The sequence below is a fragment of the Protobothrops mucrosquamatus genome, unplaced genomic scaffold, assembly GCF_001527695.2.
Source record: "Protobothrops mucrosquamatus isolate PMUCROS unplaced genomic scaffold, P.Mucros_1.0 scaffold682, whole genome shotgun sequence".
Taxonomy (NCBI): domain Eukaryota; kingdom Metazoa; phylum Chordata; class Lepidosauria; order Squamata; family Viperidae; genus Protobothrops; species Protobothrops mucrosquamatus.
This window is the reverse complement of record NW_015386969.1, coordinates 514,056-529,897: the sequence shown is the minus strand read 5'-3', so window position 1 is coordinate 529,897 and position 15,842 is coordinate 514,056. Positions and strand designations below refer to the sequence as shown.

General features: G+C 38.4%; 1 protein-coding gene across 1 annotated transcript in view; it reads left to right on the top strand.

Moving 5' to 3' along the window:
* The window catches only part of LOC107289376 (transmembrane protein 189), a 17,423-nt gene extending 2,110 nt beyond the window's left edge, over positions 1-15,313 (top strand). The window contains exons 2-5 of the mRNA XM_029284524.1: positions 10,657-10,748; positions 12,374-12,518; positions 12,855-13,067; positions 14,177-15,313. Of these exons, the coding sequence (XP_029140357.1) occupies positions 10,657-10,748; positions 12,374-12,518; positions 12,855-13,067; positions 14,177-14,298 (572 nt within the window). The 3' untranslated portion in view covers positions 14,299-15,313. The remainder of the gene's footprint in view (positions 1-10,656; positions 10,749-12,373; positions 12,519-12,854; positions 13,068-14,176) is intronic.
* The last annotated feature ends 529 nt before the right edge of the window (positions 15,314-15,842 follow it).

Here is a 15,842-nt window from a genome sequence, read left to right as displayed (position 1 = left end):
CCCAATCCCCGGCCTGCAGCCTGCTAGCAGGCCATGACCCATTGGGAACCAGGCCACACAAGTGGTGGGCGAGCACGCAAAACCTTCCCCTTTACCTCCCCCTCCCCCACTGTGCCACTACTAGTCCACAGAACCAGAAAGGTTGCTGTGTTGAAGGACTTACAAATTACTTAATTGCTCAGAAGTACAAATGATTGCTAAATAATAAACATGCATACTTTTAAAAATATAAATAGCTGCTAGTGAAGTGTGGAAAGCAGGAAAGAAAAATTACCCGGTTTTAAATATATATTTATTGAAATGTTTCATATAATAATAATCAAAAGTGGGGAAAAAAACAAAAGGAAAAAGAAAAAGACCAAATTTAAGAAATGTAAAGATTATATCTGAGCTTCCTTTCAACAGATAATTACATTCTTATTGTCCCTTTTCCTTTTTAGGAATTTTCCAACTCTTTTCGTCTCTTTAGTCATCAATTCATTTTTTTTCTTCTTTCAGCAAAAAGTCCATATAACCTACCACTTTTTCAAAAAAGTTGGTGTTATTTGTTCTCTGAACAAACAGATCAGTTTGCCATTTTGGCAACATTTTCAAAATTCATTCCTGCACCGTGGGAATTTCATTATTTTTCCATTGTTATACATAAAATAATCTTTGTGCAGATACCATACTACGAATCTTTTCAAATTCATTGTCCATAAGTCTTATTTCAGAGGAATTTTAATCCTTAAAATCCTTTGTATCATTATATGAATTCATACCTAGAATTTCTTAGCTTTCTCACAAGTCCACCATGCATGATACAATGTTCCCTCATGCTTTTCATGTTTCCAGCACTGGTTTGAAATACTTTAATTTGTTTTTGATAATTTTCCTGGTATCATTTACCAATGATGCATTATTTTACAGAATTTTTCTCTTAAATTATGACACAGTTTGAATTCAATAAGAGTTATCTGCATTCGGCCTCAAGCATGTATCTTTATATTATATATCCAAATTTAGCAGTCCATTTTGTCACGTTATTTTTAACCTGTTCTTCTGTTTCAAATCTTAACATTTATACATTTTGCTGTTATGCTGTTATCATTTTTACTTACAGGTAGTCCTCGACTTACAACCACAATTCAGCCCAAAATTTTTGTTGCTAAGTAAAACATTTGTTAAGTGAATTTTGCCCCATTTTACGACCATTTGTGCCACAGTTGTTAAGTAAATCACTGCATTGTTAAGTTAGTAACATGGTTGTTGAGTGAATCTGGCTTCCCCATTGACTTTGCTTGTCAGAAGGGCACAAAGGATGATCACGTGACCCTGGGGCACTGCAACCGTCATAAATACATGCCAGTTGCCAAGGTTCTTGATCACATAACCGCGGGGTTGCCGCAGTGATCTTAAGTGTGAAAAACAGTCATAAGTCACTTTTTTCAGTGCCATTGTAAATTTGAACTGTCACTAAATGAACTGTTATAAATTGAGGACTACTTGTATTAACCATTTCTCTGTCTGCTGTTTTTCTTCTATAAAATGCTACTTGTGCTGAAGTCAGTAAAAGTATCTTCAGACACAACCTGGATTTATATTTCCATATTCTCAATATAGCATTCGCACGTGGTGATTTTTAAAAATTGATATTAACTTGTAACTTTGTTATATCATTAAACTCATGCCATTCCAAACCTCAGGGTATGATTTCCAGGTCAAACAGTCTTGTTATTTCTCAATTCTAGAACCCATTGCTTCATCCAAACCAAACAATAACTGCAAAGCACAGTTTAAGATTAGGTTGTCCTAACCTTTCTCTTTCTTTTGCATCTTGAGAGTTTTATATTTAACCCTTGGGTTCTTACCCTGCTGTACAAATCTGGATAAATCTTTTTGCCATTATTTAAAAGGTGCATCAATTTTCAAAACTGATATTGTTCAAGATAGAGACATTCTAGATTCCTCTGTATTACCAAAAAAAATCTATCAACGTTAGTTGCAAAATTTCCCAATTTAATAAATCTCATGCTACGAGCGTTCTGAAATAGCATAAAGATCACATTAGACATGGACATAGATATTTTACTTTTTTCTCAGTTTGAAAATCAGGCTTTTGCATCCGTTCATTTTGATCTTCCATTCTCATACTTTTGCTAACGTTTTAGTTCTCTATTTCTTCAAATGGAAGAGATAATATATCTCACAAACAGGACAAATAATAGTTAATGGTGAATTGAGTAAACCTTATGAAATACAAAAAGTAACAAGACAGGATTGCCCACTTTTACACCGTTCATTTTTGTTTTGAAAGTTCTTACTAGAAATGTTAAGACAAGATGAAAAAATTACTGGGTGAAAGTGAAAAAGGAGATATAACTTCAGAGCACTTGCAGAAATGTGATTTTAGTAGTTGAAAATTCCTTGGAGGGAATAGACATATTAATGGAAAAACTGAAAGAATTTGTTAGCTAGAATTAGCCACATTTAAAATGAAGAAAAATTATCCTCATCTACCATTGTTGTAATAAAATGGAAAAAATTAACAACTTCAAAGAAGCCACCACTTGCATTTCAAAGGTTATATTGAAATGAAGCTGTAGTAAATATGCATCTACCTAAGCTCCTGAGATTGGCTGTTACTCATGTCATTTGCTTAATTTCTCACTCCTGGGGGTTCAATAAACTATTCATTTTATTAGTAATGTAATACAAGCTCATTCACCCACACTATTAAAACTCTACTGAAACTCAGTTTGCAGTACTGCACTGTTGCTTGAATCCTCTAATTTTCCACTACATTGTGCCAAAAAAGTAAGAACAGGAATTTCCAGGTATTTCCTTTTGATTGTCCCTATTCACCTTCTTCCCTAGAAGCTAAGATTATCAGTGCACTTAAACATTTCATACAGTGGTAGACATCGTAATGGCAGAATTTTATTTTCTTCCTTGTACAAGTATTAATAAATTGTAAATGCTTCAGAGAAACCATAGTTCAATGGATCAATGGATAAGGTGGTCTGTTCAGGTTCTTATAACAAAATGTTATATCTACATTCATTTTCAATACTTCATTGATTTTGAGAAAAATATATAATTAAAGTCTTCTTGCACTACAAAGTCTTCCAATTCAAGTGGAGCGTATATTTTAGCTGTTGTATTGAATCTAATGCTTAGTACAAATAAGAACCATGGAATCAATTTTTATAAATTGATACAGTGTCGAACAATTTCCTAGCAACTCTTGAAGGCAATGGGATGAAATCTTTCATGTTTATAAAATTTTACAAATTCCTGCTGTCATAGCATAGTAAAGGTTAACTCTGGACTATTGATTTCTAATGTAAAGTTTCCAACAGCGCAATATTTTTTTTTGTCCCAGTGCTGTAGCTTTTCATAGCTTTGTGGCCATTCTGTAGCAATTCTCCCCAAGCTGGTCACTTCCAGATTGGGAAAGCTTTGAATACACTGTGCATGAGGATAGCATCAGCATGTTAAATATGTGGGCCTCTAGATGGTGTTAATGACCCCTAATGTTGGCTACTGCCTAGAGTTGATGGCTCAAGGTTCTCTCCCCCCCCCCTTGCTTATAATATCCCTCAAGGCTTTCTTTTCTGTTCTGCAGCTTAAATCAAGCTATCTTGGAACTGAATTTTGGACTGATGTTCTATGAAAACTTTAAAAGTTTGAGAGTTTGTGTGAAGAGTGAAATGTTCCTTTGTGGAACTCATTCAGAGAGCTGAGCAAAGGCTGAACATCTGCTTTGAATTGTACTTGTGTAATTCCAAGGCAGCCTAGGTGAGTTTTGATCTTAGCACATCTGGAGGTGACTAGGTTATGATACTAGCATGCAATATACTAGTGCTTGATACGAATCCTGGTGGCTCTAGGTCAGTGGTGTCAAACTGCCGGCCCACAGGCCAGATGCATCATACTGAAACCGCACCCACCCCATTGCTGGCAATGGCAAAAAAGTCACGATACGTCACGTGACGTTGCGGGTTTGACACCCCTGCTCTAGAATTTTTGTGGAATACTCTCGTAATGCAGCCCTGGGAAATTCAAGCAATGCTTCCTTATTTGTATTCAACAATAAATGTATTACCATGGTGTATTTTGACAAAGAATATTCTGTCGTCTTAAAGAGTATATTGCTTTACAGAAAAGGAAATATGAATCCTGTGCTGAACTTCATGGGAATATTTGGTTCTTTTTCTATATATTTTTTAAACAAGAAAATAAAAACTAACACAAACTAAATACATAGTAGAAGAAGAAGAAAAAAATGAAAGAAATCAAAGAAAAGTGCAAGAAAAGTCAAAAGTTGAAGAAAAATAGAAAAGAAAAAAGATATAAAAGAAGTGGTTTCCGATATTCTACACCAGGGGTCCCTAACCCCCAGTCCATGGACCAGTACTGGGCCGTGGCATGCCAGCAATTGGTCCGCGCAAACAAGCAAGGCTCAATCCACAGGATGCAGGCAGCACACAAAACCATCCCCCCTCCGGTCTGCAGAAAAACCTCTCTCCACATAATCGGTCCCTGGTGCCCAAAAGGTTGGGGACCTCTGTTCTACACAGTAGAATAGAATAGGAATAGGAATGGGAATGGGAATAGGAATAGAACTTTATTGTCACTTTAAATGAACACTAATCAGCATACATTAAAATGAGATTTCAATGCATACTGGTCTCAAAAGGGTCACCACCTCCAATATACAGTGCATAAACATGACAAAATAATGAAAAAAAATAAATAAAGCATATTTCATCAAGTTTTTGACAACTTGCTAAGCACTGGTGGTACTCGAATATTGTCATGTCCTAAAAGTGGTACAATCTGTGAAAAGGTTGAAAAGCTGAAAAAAGGGGGGGTAGGATTTTGGGTTTTACTGGTTAGATTCATTTGTTGTTATAGAAATAGCTAGTTTATACTATTATGGAAAAGTAAAAAGTCTCCTGCCCAGAGCCTCTGGCAGCTTAAAAAAATAAACCTGAGAAGCGCTCAGAAGGCAGTCCCTTTCCCAGCTCCTTCCTTCCTTCCTTCCTTCCTTCCTTCCTTCCTTCCTTCCTTCCTTCCTTCCTTCCTTCCTTCCTTCCTTCCTTCCTTCCTTCCTTCCTTCCTTCCTTCCTTCCTCTGTGCTCAGGAAGGGATGACAGGAGGGGGAGAGATTGCTAGCGCTGCCAGTGGCCATGCTGCCGCCAGCCGTAGCTATCCCATGCAGGCAGTGGCGGTCTCGGTGAAAGGGAAGCCTGGTGGCTGCGAGGCTAGGTCAGTGAGCGGGCATGGCGCTGATCTACTGGTGGGGGCCATCAAAGCTGGAACACGCTCAGCCTTAGATCTACGGTGAACCCCCCCCCCGCCATCTCTGCCCCGCACAGAGAAGGTGGCGAGCGCTGGCATCCTGGGGGAAAAGGAAGGACTTCTTCTTTCTCAGTGGTCAGCAGGGATGCCGGGTGCTCACTGCTTCCTCTTCGCGTGCCCGCGGGGCAGGGACATTCCCTCATTGGCTTTTTTCCGCCAAAATTTCCTTTTATATGCGTTCCTCTCTCCCCCCCCCTTCTCTTCAGGGCACCTCCAGCTTCTGGAAGCGCTGATCAGCTGGAGCCCGGCACTCATCCTGGGACTTCTGCCAAGCCCCTGATAGCCCTGCAGCTCCAGCTGTCTCTCCCTCAGACTTGTGTGGCACTGTCCCCGCTTCAGCTCATTTCTCTGCCCCCCCGCTATCACTTCTTTAGGACGGTCGCGTACCACCTGCCAGATGCCAAAGTACCATCGGTGGTTCGCGTATCACCAGTTGAAAAGCCTTGGCATAGGGGACAAAAGTGTTACAGAATCGGGCAGTCCTGCTAGAAATACTTTGAAACCTCCTCCCAGAGGGGAGTAACAGACACAGACTGTGAAATGGGTGTACGGGGTCTCTAACAATCCTTTGAGCTCTAAGCACATAGCGCTTATAAGCAGCATCCTGAATAATGGGAAGTGGACTTTCTATCATCTTCTCAACTGTCTTTACCACTCTCTGTATGGGCCTTCTATTTGAGGCACTGCTACCACTAAACCAAACAGTGATGCAGTTATAAGTACAAATATATTTTAACTTCTCTCTAAAAGTTACATCATATCACTCTTCTTTCTATAATCCATCCTGTTCATCAAAACCTTAGAACACAAATTCATTTATCAGTACAAAGTTGTATCTTAAATTCTGACTTACTTTGCTCCATACAGTAAGGGTTTGGGGAATATTTGGTTCCAAATAGGGCTGTGACTCCCATTTAGGACTCATCTTGGCATGTTTCTTGGCCGCGTCTCTCTTTCTTTTTGACTCATCATGCAAGAATAGTGGGCAGCTAGGAAACGCAGATCCTTGGAGAGAGAAAGCATCCATGGGAGAAACTGCCTCCCATTCATATTCTTTTTCCAGCATAAATGAGAGTCTGTCAGGACTTTTGGCAGAGGACTTATGCAGTAGAAGAAAGATGGAGGTAAGGGTGAATGCTGGTGATAACTGTTCTTCTAGAAATCTTGCTAGATGGGATTTTCTATTGTAAAAAGTTATAGAGTTGATACAGGTAGGCCTTGACTTACAACATTCATTTAGTAACTATTCAAAGTTATAACACCACTGAAAAAAGTGACTTAAGACCGTTTTTCAGTTACGACTTTTCTCCAGCATTCCCATGATCATGCGATCAAAATTCAGATGCTTGGCAACTGGTTTATATATATGACCGTTGCTGTGTCCCAAGATCATGTGATCACCTTTTGCGACCTCCTGACAAGCAAAATCAGTGGGGAAGCCAGGTACCCTTTATCAGCTGCAGTGATTCACTTAAGAACTGAGGCAAGAAAGGTCATTAAACGGGGCAAAACTCACTTAACAAATGTCTCCCTTAACAACAAAAATTTTGGGCTCAATTGTGGTCTTAAGTCAAAAACTACCTGTACTTGGTTAAATTTCAAGCATTACCTTTTGAGAACAGGTACCTTTTGCAGATGCTTTGGTACCCAGATGCTTTCTGATGTGCCCTGCCAGATCAGCACTCAATAGACTCCATTTCTTTCTGTTCCTCCATAGCGAAGGTGAAGCATTTATGACGTCTTCAGAATTTAGCATGTCCTGCTCTGTAGCCAGTTTGCCTAGAGCAGGGGTAGGCAACCTCGGCTCTTTTATGACTCATGGACTTCAACTCCCAGAATTCCTGAGCCAGGAATTCTGGGAGTTGAAGTCCATGAGTCATAAGAGAGCCGAGGTTGCCTACCCCTGGCCTAGAGCTTCTCTTTTTAGAGACCCATGATGTTGCAACACGTTCCAAGCAGGCTTGACTAAAACAGAGGCTTAATCTGGAAGAGGATTTAGAAAGGAGGAGGTGCCTTGTTTAGAACAAGGCATCTTCCTGTAACTTTGTCCCCTGCTAAGCTTTTATGAGCGTGGTGGTCTCATTCCTGACATAGCTACTGGCTGATAACATAGCTGTTACCATCTCCAGTTCTATAAGCTGAATATGTCACCTGTCTCTTCCCAGTTTGGGTGCAACCTTTTCCAGCCAAGTGCTGCCAAGATAAATTGGACTATAGCTTGGGTGTTCCCCAGTTTTATTTTCCTGTCTCCCTTCAGAGATTGACGGCAGCTTTGACATACTTCTGGAATGTTTTCTAACTTAGCACTTAAACATTTCCACCAGTGTTAGCAGACAACAGGAATCTAGAGTCCTGTACTTCAGGTGTAGTTCTCAGAGCTAATTGGTGAGAGTATGGCTCTGACCCTGCCAAATTGTGTCATAATTGCATTCTGGCATCCTGGGTTCTGTTGACTCCTGTTTAAGTTTGCTAACATCTGATTGCAGGCTTTCGTAGTTACCTGAACTGCTCTGCAAAAAGCTTATTAGAGTGGATTCCCAGATTTTGTAATCTCTTTCCATTTTTACATCACCTATCTACATACAAGGCATTGACAAATAGTAAGTAACACATGAAACCATAAATCTAAACCTAACAATAAAAGAAGTATTCAATATTACAGGCAGGGAAAACATCTGCTCTAATAAAATCATATTTGCAACCAATGTCATATGTCTTCTTTTTCAAGCACGTTTAGATCTTTCCCATGAACCCCAATCCTGGTTTTGGAGCCCATGTTTACACTTCGTTTTTTACTTTTACTCAATGCACTCAAAACAGTTCTGTGCTTTTCCTTCAGAATCATTTTAGATTGAGAAAAAAGTATTCGGACATCTTGTCTGATATGATTCTGCAAGGAAATTATTTTGTGTATATTTGTATTTGTGCATTCCCTTGTTTTGATGGGGATCAGAGGACCTGTAAAAGTTTGGTTCACAAGGTCTGCTTTAGATGCAATGGCCCCCTTAAATGGGGGGGGAGTTAACCATGCCTGCTGGGCTTTATAAGAAAACAGTTCAACTTGTGTTATTCATTTCTGCAGATGGCTAAAGAAAATGCTATACATAGTTACAAGTAAGCTCTTATCTCCTTGCCTCTTTTCCTGATCTGAAGTTTTGCTAAATGGGGAATAATCATCTTTCTTATGTAGCCTAAATGGAAAAGAAAACTATATCCAAAAACCATGTTTGGATTTTTTCATTTCTGAAAATGAAAAAAAAAATCTAGAGTCTTTCTTCATAACTACTGTATTAGGGCTAAGCTAAATGGATAATTAATTATATATTCTCCGAGTAGTGGAATTTGAAAATCTACCGATTGCTATGGATCTGTCAGCCTACAAGGAACTTTCCACTAACACCAGCTTCCTTTTTGGGATGAGTTGTACTTCTAGGAAGAGTAAGTTTCATAATGATTAGTTCAGGGGTGTCCAATTTTGGCAACTTTAAGACTTGTGGACTTCAACTCCCAGAATTCCCAGCCAGCATGGGCAATTGAAGTCCACAAGTCTTAAAGTTGCCAAGGTTGGACACCCCTGGACTCTAGAGTATTTTATTTTAATAGTAATGTGTTTGCTGACCAATCTCAGTGGTTCTATTTAGTTTTCAAACTTTTAATAATAAAACAATTCTACAATAAGAAGATGGCTGATGGCTACTTACAGCTTTTGAGCAAGGATGTTATGGCTGCATAATGATTATCTATAACTTGGCCTCCCCAAAAAGTGATAAAAGGGCAGCCTGGTATCTTACAGCAGCTGAAACAAGAGAAAGATTCCTTTCCACATTGTAATTAAGCTTTATTTTGTGACCCTTCCTTTTTTTTTAATGCTAGGGCTTTTTAATTCAAGTGATCTGCTTAAGCCCTTTGACTATTCTCTGATCAAAACCTGACAAATTGTGCTATTAAAGCAAAGAGTTACATTACTATGAGAATATTTGGGCTGGATCACAGAGTATATAGGCTCATTTTTATCAGCTGCTTGGGGGAACACAAGAGCTCCAGCCCTCTGATCATAGAGACTGCTAATGGTTGCTGGGGAATTCTGGAAATTGAAGTCAACTCGTCTTCAGGTTGCCAAAATTGTGAAACACTGCTGCATAATTCAAAAATGAACACAGTGCTGCTTTGTTTTTGAAGGTAATTTCAAGCTTTCGTTGGGAAGAGACTCTATTATATTGCATGAATACACAGTAAAGGCACGATAAATGCTTTTAAAAGTTTTTAAGATCAACCTCCTTGGGATAAACCTAGCAGTTGTTAATCACCCTGTTTGGATAATGGGTGGCCAGATTCAGTTAAAATCACATTTCAGTACCTCCCAATAGTCAATGTCTTATTTCCTGCACAATAAGCTTTCTCAACAAAACACGTGTTTTAATCAGACCTAAGTCATTTAGTCATTGATTTAATGAATCTTTTTTTAAGTGTTGCATTGTTGGCAGAAATCTGTCACTCCTAACAAGCTCAAACCAGTTATTCATCATTGTCTGTGAAGAAAGTATGAACCAACTCAAAATATATCCTAGAACCTGAATAAAATAAAAGTAATAAATATCCCAGAAAAAGGCAGTGGGAGATCACTTCAGTGTTGTTGTCCCCAAAATGACAATATGTCTTTGAAGTCACCAGATCCCAGCTCAGAAGAGACTTTTATGTATAGTGTACTGTAAGGGCTATGAAAAATAAGCATGTAGGTGTGTTGCATTTTGGAAATGCTTTTTTATACTTATGAATGCTTGTTGGTTATGAAGTTGGGAAATACCATCTTCCAAAAGCTTACTTGTATATTGTACACAAAATAGACTGCATTATTTTAATTGACTGGGTTTGGACTTTGAAAAGGCACATGGTTTGTGGTGATCAAAATTAAGGTCTTCTTTGATTTTAGCTTGATTGTTGGGACCATGTAGACCTGTAATTTTCCTGACAATATGGAAGGGACTTGCCATTGTCATCTTCTAGGATATTGCTTTAGCTTTCCAGTCTAGCCTATTACCCTGATAATCCTTGGTGGGCTCCCCTACAAGTACTAATTAGGCCCACCCTTGCTTTGCTTCTAAGCCTGTACATTACTCTATAAAGTTGACCAGGTGCTGCCACATGTTTGAATGGTTTATTTTGGAAAAGCATCACCATTACTGGCTGTTAAATATCTTGTCAAAACAATACCTCTGTTTTATTGATATTCTTTAAAAATCACTATCTTTGTATTGCTCCAAATGTCTAATACTTCACTTTTCTATCCCTCCCTCCCCTTGTCTCTTAAAGTTGCAGGAATCATTACTGCTGACTTTGTATCCGGTTTAGTGCACTGGGGAGCAGATACATGGGGATCTGTAGATCTGCCAGTAGTTGGAAAGGTCTGACTTTTTTTTTCTAGTGTGTGTGTAATATGTGTGTTGAATTGTATATAATCTGAGTGAGCTGTTAAGTTTATTGCTTTCCCTGTATCTAGGGCAGGGCTGTCAAACTCGCATTGACGTGTCGCGACATATCGTGACTTTTTTGCCATTGCCGGCAATGGGGTGGGCGCGGTTTCGCTATGATGCATCCGGCCCTCAGGCTGGCAGTTTGACACCCCTGATCTAGAGCTTATTAGTTCAATATACTTAAGATAGATAATAGTTGATGAAAAATCTCTACTGGGGTTCACATACTGTGCTAAACCATAATATGTCTTCGATTAGATAAATTGTGCTAAACTATAATTGCCACAAACTACAGTTTATGGCATAGCATGTTATAGTGAAATTAGATAATTACATCTTATTGAGTTAACCAAAGTTAAATAAACCATAGTCTTAGAGATTAATGATGATTTATAACTAGCCTCTTATTCGAATGTCACAGCAAACCTGTAAGTCAAGGAATGGAAATGCAAACACAAAGGGAAGAAAAGAAAGTGTGGTAGCCTCCAGCACCATTCACTAACCCTTCATTAATGTTTCATTGTGATATGTGAACCAATCCATCATTAATAAAACAGGTTGCTTTTAGGTATTTTAAAATAAGACAAAGATAAATTGTCACTTTTTGGCTGTTTTCACATAATATTCAGCCCTGGTTAGCATAGCTAATTTAGTAAATAAGTAACAGTTGAATTGGCATAACAAAACCACTTTGTTTGACTTTGCATAACATGCTAAGTCACAAACTAAGAAATCATATTTTGTCTCAGCAAGTTTTGTGAATTTAAACTACGCTAGTTAATATTGAAACATCTTATTTAAGTGTTGTTTATTAAAGTGTTTAGTTTGTCTATAGTTTATGACTTCAAAATAGTTCCAGATTACATTTTTGGAGTATTTCCCAGTTTGCTTACTAGTTTATGTTATTATATACTTTAATCTTAATTCTAATGCCAGTGCCTTATTTGCAGATCATTCCCCCCATTCCAATTTTAATAACCTTGGTGCAATATATTAAAGTCCATATACATACAGTATTGAATTAAACATTCTAGATGGATAAATAAGAAGAAACAAAGAGCTGTCTGTAGGATATGCTTTATGGCTAGCTTTTAATATTACATTTATTTGCTTACATGGTACTCGTACTGAGGAGGTAAAGAGGTTAGACTTGGGCTAATGTAGTACTTGCAGTAAAGTGATAGTTAATATATAATCATTTGACACATTCAAATCTCAGTGCTCCTTTTAATTTCCTATGTTGCTTTAGATAACTTTTTAGTATATGATACTTGCCTAGGGTCAAAATCCTGATAGGACAGGATGGTGGCTGTTCTCTGATCCACACATCAGGTACATCTACTGCTAGGGCCAAGTTATAGTTCTGATGTCCCATTGATGGCACATACAAAGAGTGAGGGCTTTAACTACCCCTTTCATTTTGATTTTTTTTGGACACTCCCCTGCAATTATCTATTTAGGTATGTACATAAGTAGATCAGTAAAATCTGTGGGTGCTAAGGCCTCATCCGAGCTAAAAACTATAGTTTCATCTTTCTGCTTTTTACTACTTTCAGGCATTTATCAGACCTTTCAGAGAACATCACATTGATCCAACAGCAATTACCAGGCATGACTTCATAGAAACCAATGGCGATAACTGCATGTTGACGATAGCTCCGCTGGCAAACATGGCCTACAAATTAGCTTCTTTATCATCAGGTAAGCGGGAGTCCCACAGATCCATGAGGAAGCTAGACACAGCCTTCTAAAGAGTAGTGAGCAGGCCTCTGAAGACAATAATTTAATTCTATGCACATTTCCAAAAAAAAGGTTAATGAAGCTTTTCACCTTGTATATGGAGTAAATAAAAGTGCAAGGGTAAACAGCGAATAAAGTAGGCAGTTCTGTATGTCTGTTATACAAATTGGAGTACAGTGTTACTTCTGATGCAAATGTTCTTTATTAGAGTGAACTTACTATGCAGTTGTATTGTAACACACAGTTTAGCTGCTGTTCAGTGAGAGTACAATAAATTCTGTATTCTCTTATTTTTAGAAGCGTTACACCAAACATGTCCTTGGGAGTGCTACGTCTTTGCCCTGTCTGTATTTGCAACCTTGACCAACCAAATTCACAAGTGGTCTCATACCTACTTTGGTCTTCCTCGCTGGGTAATTTTTCTGCAGGACTGGCATGTTATCCTGCCACGGAAACACCACCGGATCCACCATGTGTCTCCTCATGAGACATATTTCTGTATTACGACAGGTAAAATGAAGTGAAACTCATTATGTGGCAAAAATTAAATTTCTATCTAGCTAAGTAGCCTCTTTAAGACACAGATGAACTGGAGGATTTCTGTAAGGTACTGAAAAAGAAAACAGCCGAATGTTCTTGTTGTTGCTTAGTGTATGATTTCCTGTTCTGTTCCATGTCCTCTTCTGGGCTCTGGCTACACAGAGATCAAAGACAGAAAAAAAAATAATGGAAAATACGAATTGACTAAAAAGGCTATTTCCTACTAAATTGAACTGCTGTTCTCAGGTTCACATTCACTGTAAGTCATGGTTTATTGAATGTGTCAAGTCTGGTATGCTAAGATATAAACCATAGCTTATGGATTCACATGTTAACCCCAAACAAAATTTAGTGTGGTTTGATGTGTTTGAACTTGAGTTCAACAGACTTTAGATCAGTGGTTCTCAACCTGTGGGTCGGGACCCCATTTGGGGTCGATCGACCATTTCATGGGGGTCGCCAAGCAAGGCTGTCCACCCTTTTTTTTGTCCGCTATTTTTTTTGTCCGCCATTTTTTCCCCCCTTTTCCAGCAGGTGCCTTACCTCCCTTGGGCTGGGCCAGCTGGTGGTCGGCCTGTTCCATCTCTGCCGCTTGCTAGCTACACCTCAGCCGGCGCAGGGGGCGGAACCACGCATGCGCGGCGCTCCTGGGCAGGGAAAGTCCTCGACTTACGACCGGTTGGGTAGTCCTCGACTTACAACCGGTTTAGTCCTCGACTTATGACCGGTTTAGTCCTCAACTTACGACCGGTTGGGGTCGCAGCATTAAAAAGGTTGAGAACCACTGCTTTAGATAAACCAGAAGTTATTTTAATGTGTGAAGTTCGTCATTAAAAGTCTGCCATTCTAAATGGCTTTGGAATGCTCTTGTATGGATTTCAATAATCAGAGGAATAATTTCAAAACAATTCCACAGTGTGAATAAAACTGAAAATTGCACCTTTCTCTGTTAAAATGACATCTTTATTTCTTACATTCATTTTATGCAATAGTATCTTAAAAACAATTTAATTCAGTTACCAAAAATGCTGCTTGACAATTTACACTCACATATTGCTCCTCTTCTATAATCTTTCTAGGCTGGCTGAATTACCCACTGGAAAAAATGAGATTTTGGAGATTCATGGAGAATATCATTGAAGGACTGACAGGAGAAAAACCCAGAGCAGATGACATGAAATGGGCCCAGAAAATAAAATAACCCTTGCCAGGCTTCTGCTGTTGTGAAAACCTGTTGCCAATTTTTTTAAAAGAAAAAAAGCCATCAGCCAAATTAAAAGACTTGCAGAGAGTTAATGGACTAAAGCACAAAGCTTTTTAAAAAGTGCTAACAGACTGCAGTTAAAAGACTCACTCCTCAAAACAATACTTGAAAATGCAAATGGATAATTCTCGTCTGTTACTGAGCACCTTCTGTTAGCCACATTTGCTGATAACTGAACATTGTCATCCTTGACACTCCAAAGCCATTAGCTGGAGAAGGCAGTGTACCTTCCTAGTAACATTTGTCATTGGCACGGTAATGTGTTGTATCAACATGAATTCCCACTCTGAAAATGATTTTAAGGCCATATGGAATGGCAAAGTTCGCAAGCTAGCTCCCTGTTTTTAAAGTTTTAACAGTTGCTACCTGAGAATTGGAGGGAAAGGTATTGTCATCACTTTAATGCACTTAGTGTTTGGTGCATCCTTCCAGTTGCTTCACCTTGCTATCATATCAAGACATTGTCCATATGGTGTGCAACAGAATATTTGGGAGTCTCAGCCTAGTTCATTAGCGTTACTTAAAGCTGACTATCTCCTAAAATAAAGAAGTGTTCCATTCCTTGATATTTGAGCTGCCCATTGCTGTATCACCCTACAGCTAACTTTGTAGCAGTTTGGGATGGGAGTGAGGCAGGACAGAATTTGTGTTCTGCACAAATGTCAGACTTAAATTACTTCCATTGGATCATGTAGTGTTCAGTAATTGGTTTTATTCAGTATGATTCCTCTTCCAAAATGTTTAAAATAGCTATAGAAAATTGGTCATTGTCAAATTTGAATGTTAGAAGGATTACGTTAATGGTGTGTGTGATTAAGGTGCTTGCTCATTTCATGTAAATATCATAAAGCCTTAATTACTTCTTCGGTGTAACATGGAATAACAATTTTAATGTGGTCTGAATGTATATAATTTATAACAAAGCAGTTCAATTATACTAATTGCATTTGTTAAGTCTTGTTGCCATTTTTGAGGGGAAGGGTAAAATTGCACCTCCAGGGGTTTTTTAAACAGCATATGCAAGCAAAATCAGCAGTGGGTTTTCTGTTTTGTATACAAGAGTGTCCTACAAAACACTTTTTATTTTTGCGATAGACTTCTGTGCCTTTCTATGGAGATTAGATGGCTAATCTGTGTCTAAAATGCGACTGTTTCTGGCTGTATTTTTTTAATTTAAGAAAAAGCTTGCACATTCTCCCTCTTCCTTGTATGTTTGAGATTTTTCTATTTAAGAACAAATTCTTAACTTCACACCATGACTCTGATATGTCTTGCCTAGAATTGCCTTTGGCACACTAAAATCTTAGTTTAAACAGAGAACACTAAAATTAACAAAATGGAAACTAAGAAAAGAGATATAATTAAAAAACAGATGAAGGCAAACAAAAGAGATACATGTGCCACTTCTGAAGAACAATCCATAGAAAAAGCAAGTATCACAGAGTCTCTCAGCGTTACTGTGATAGCAGGATTTCTGATTA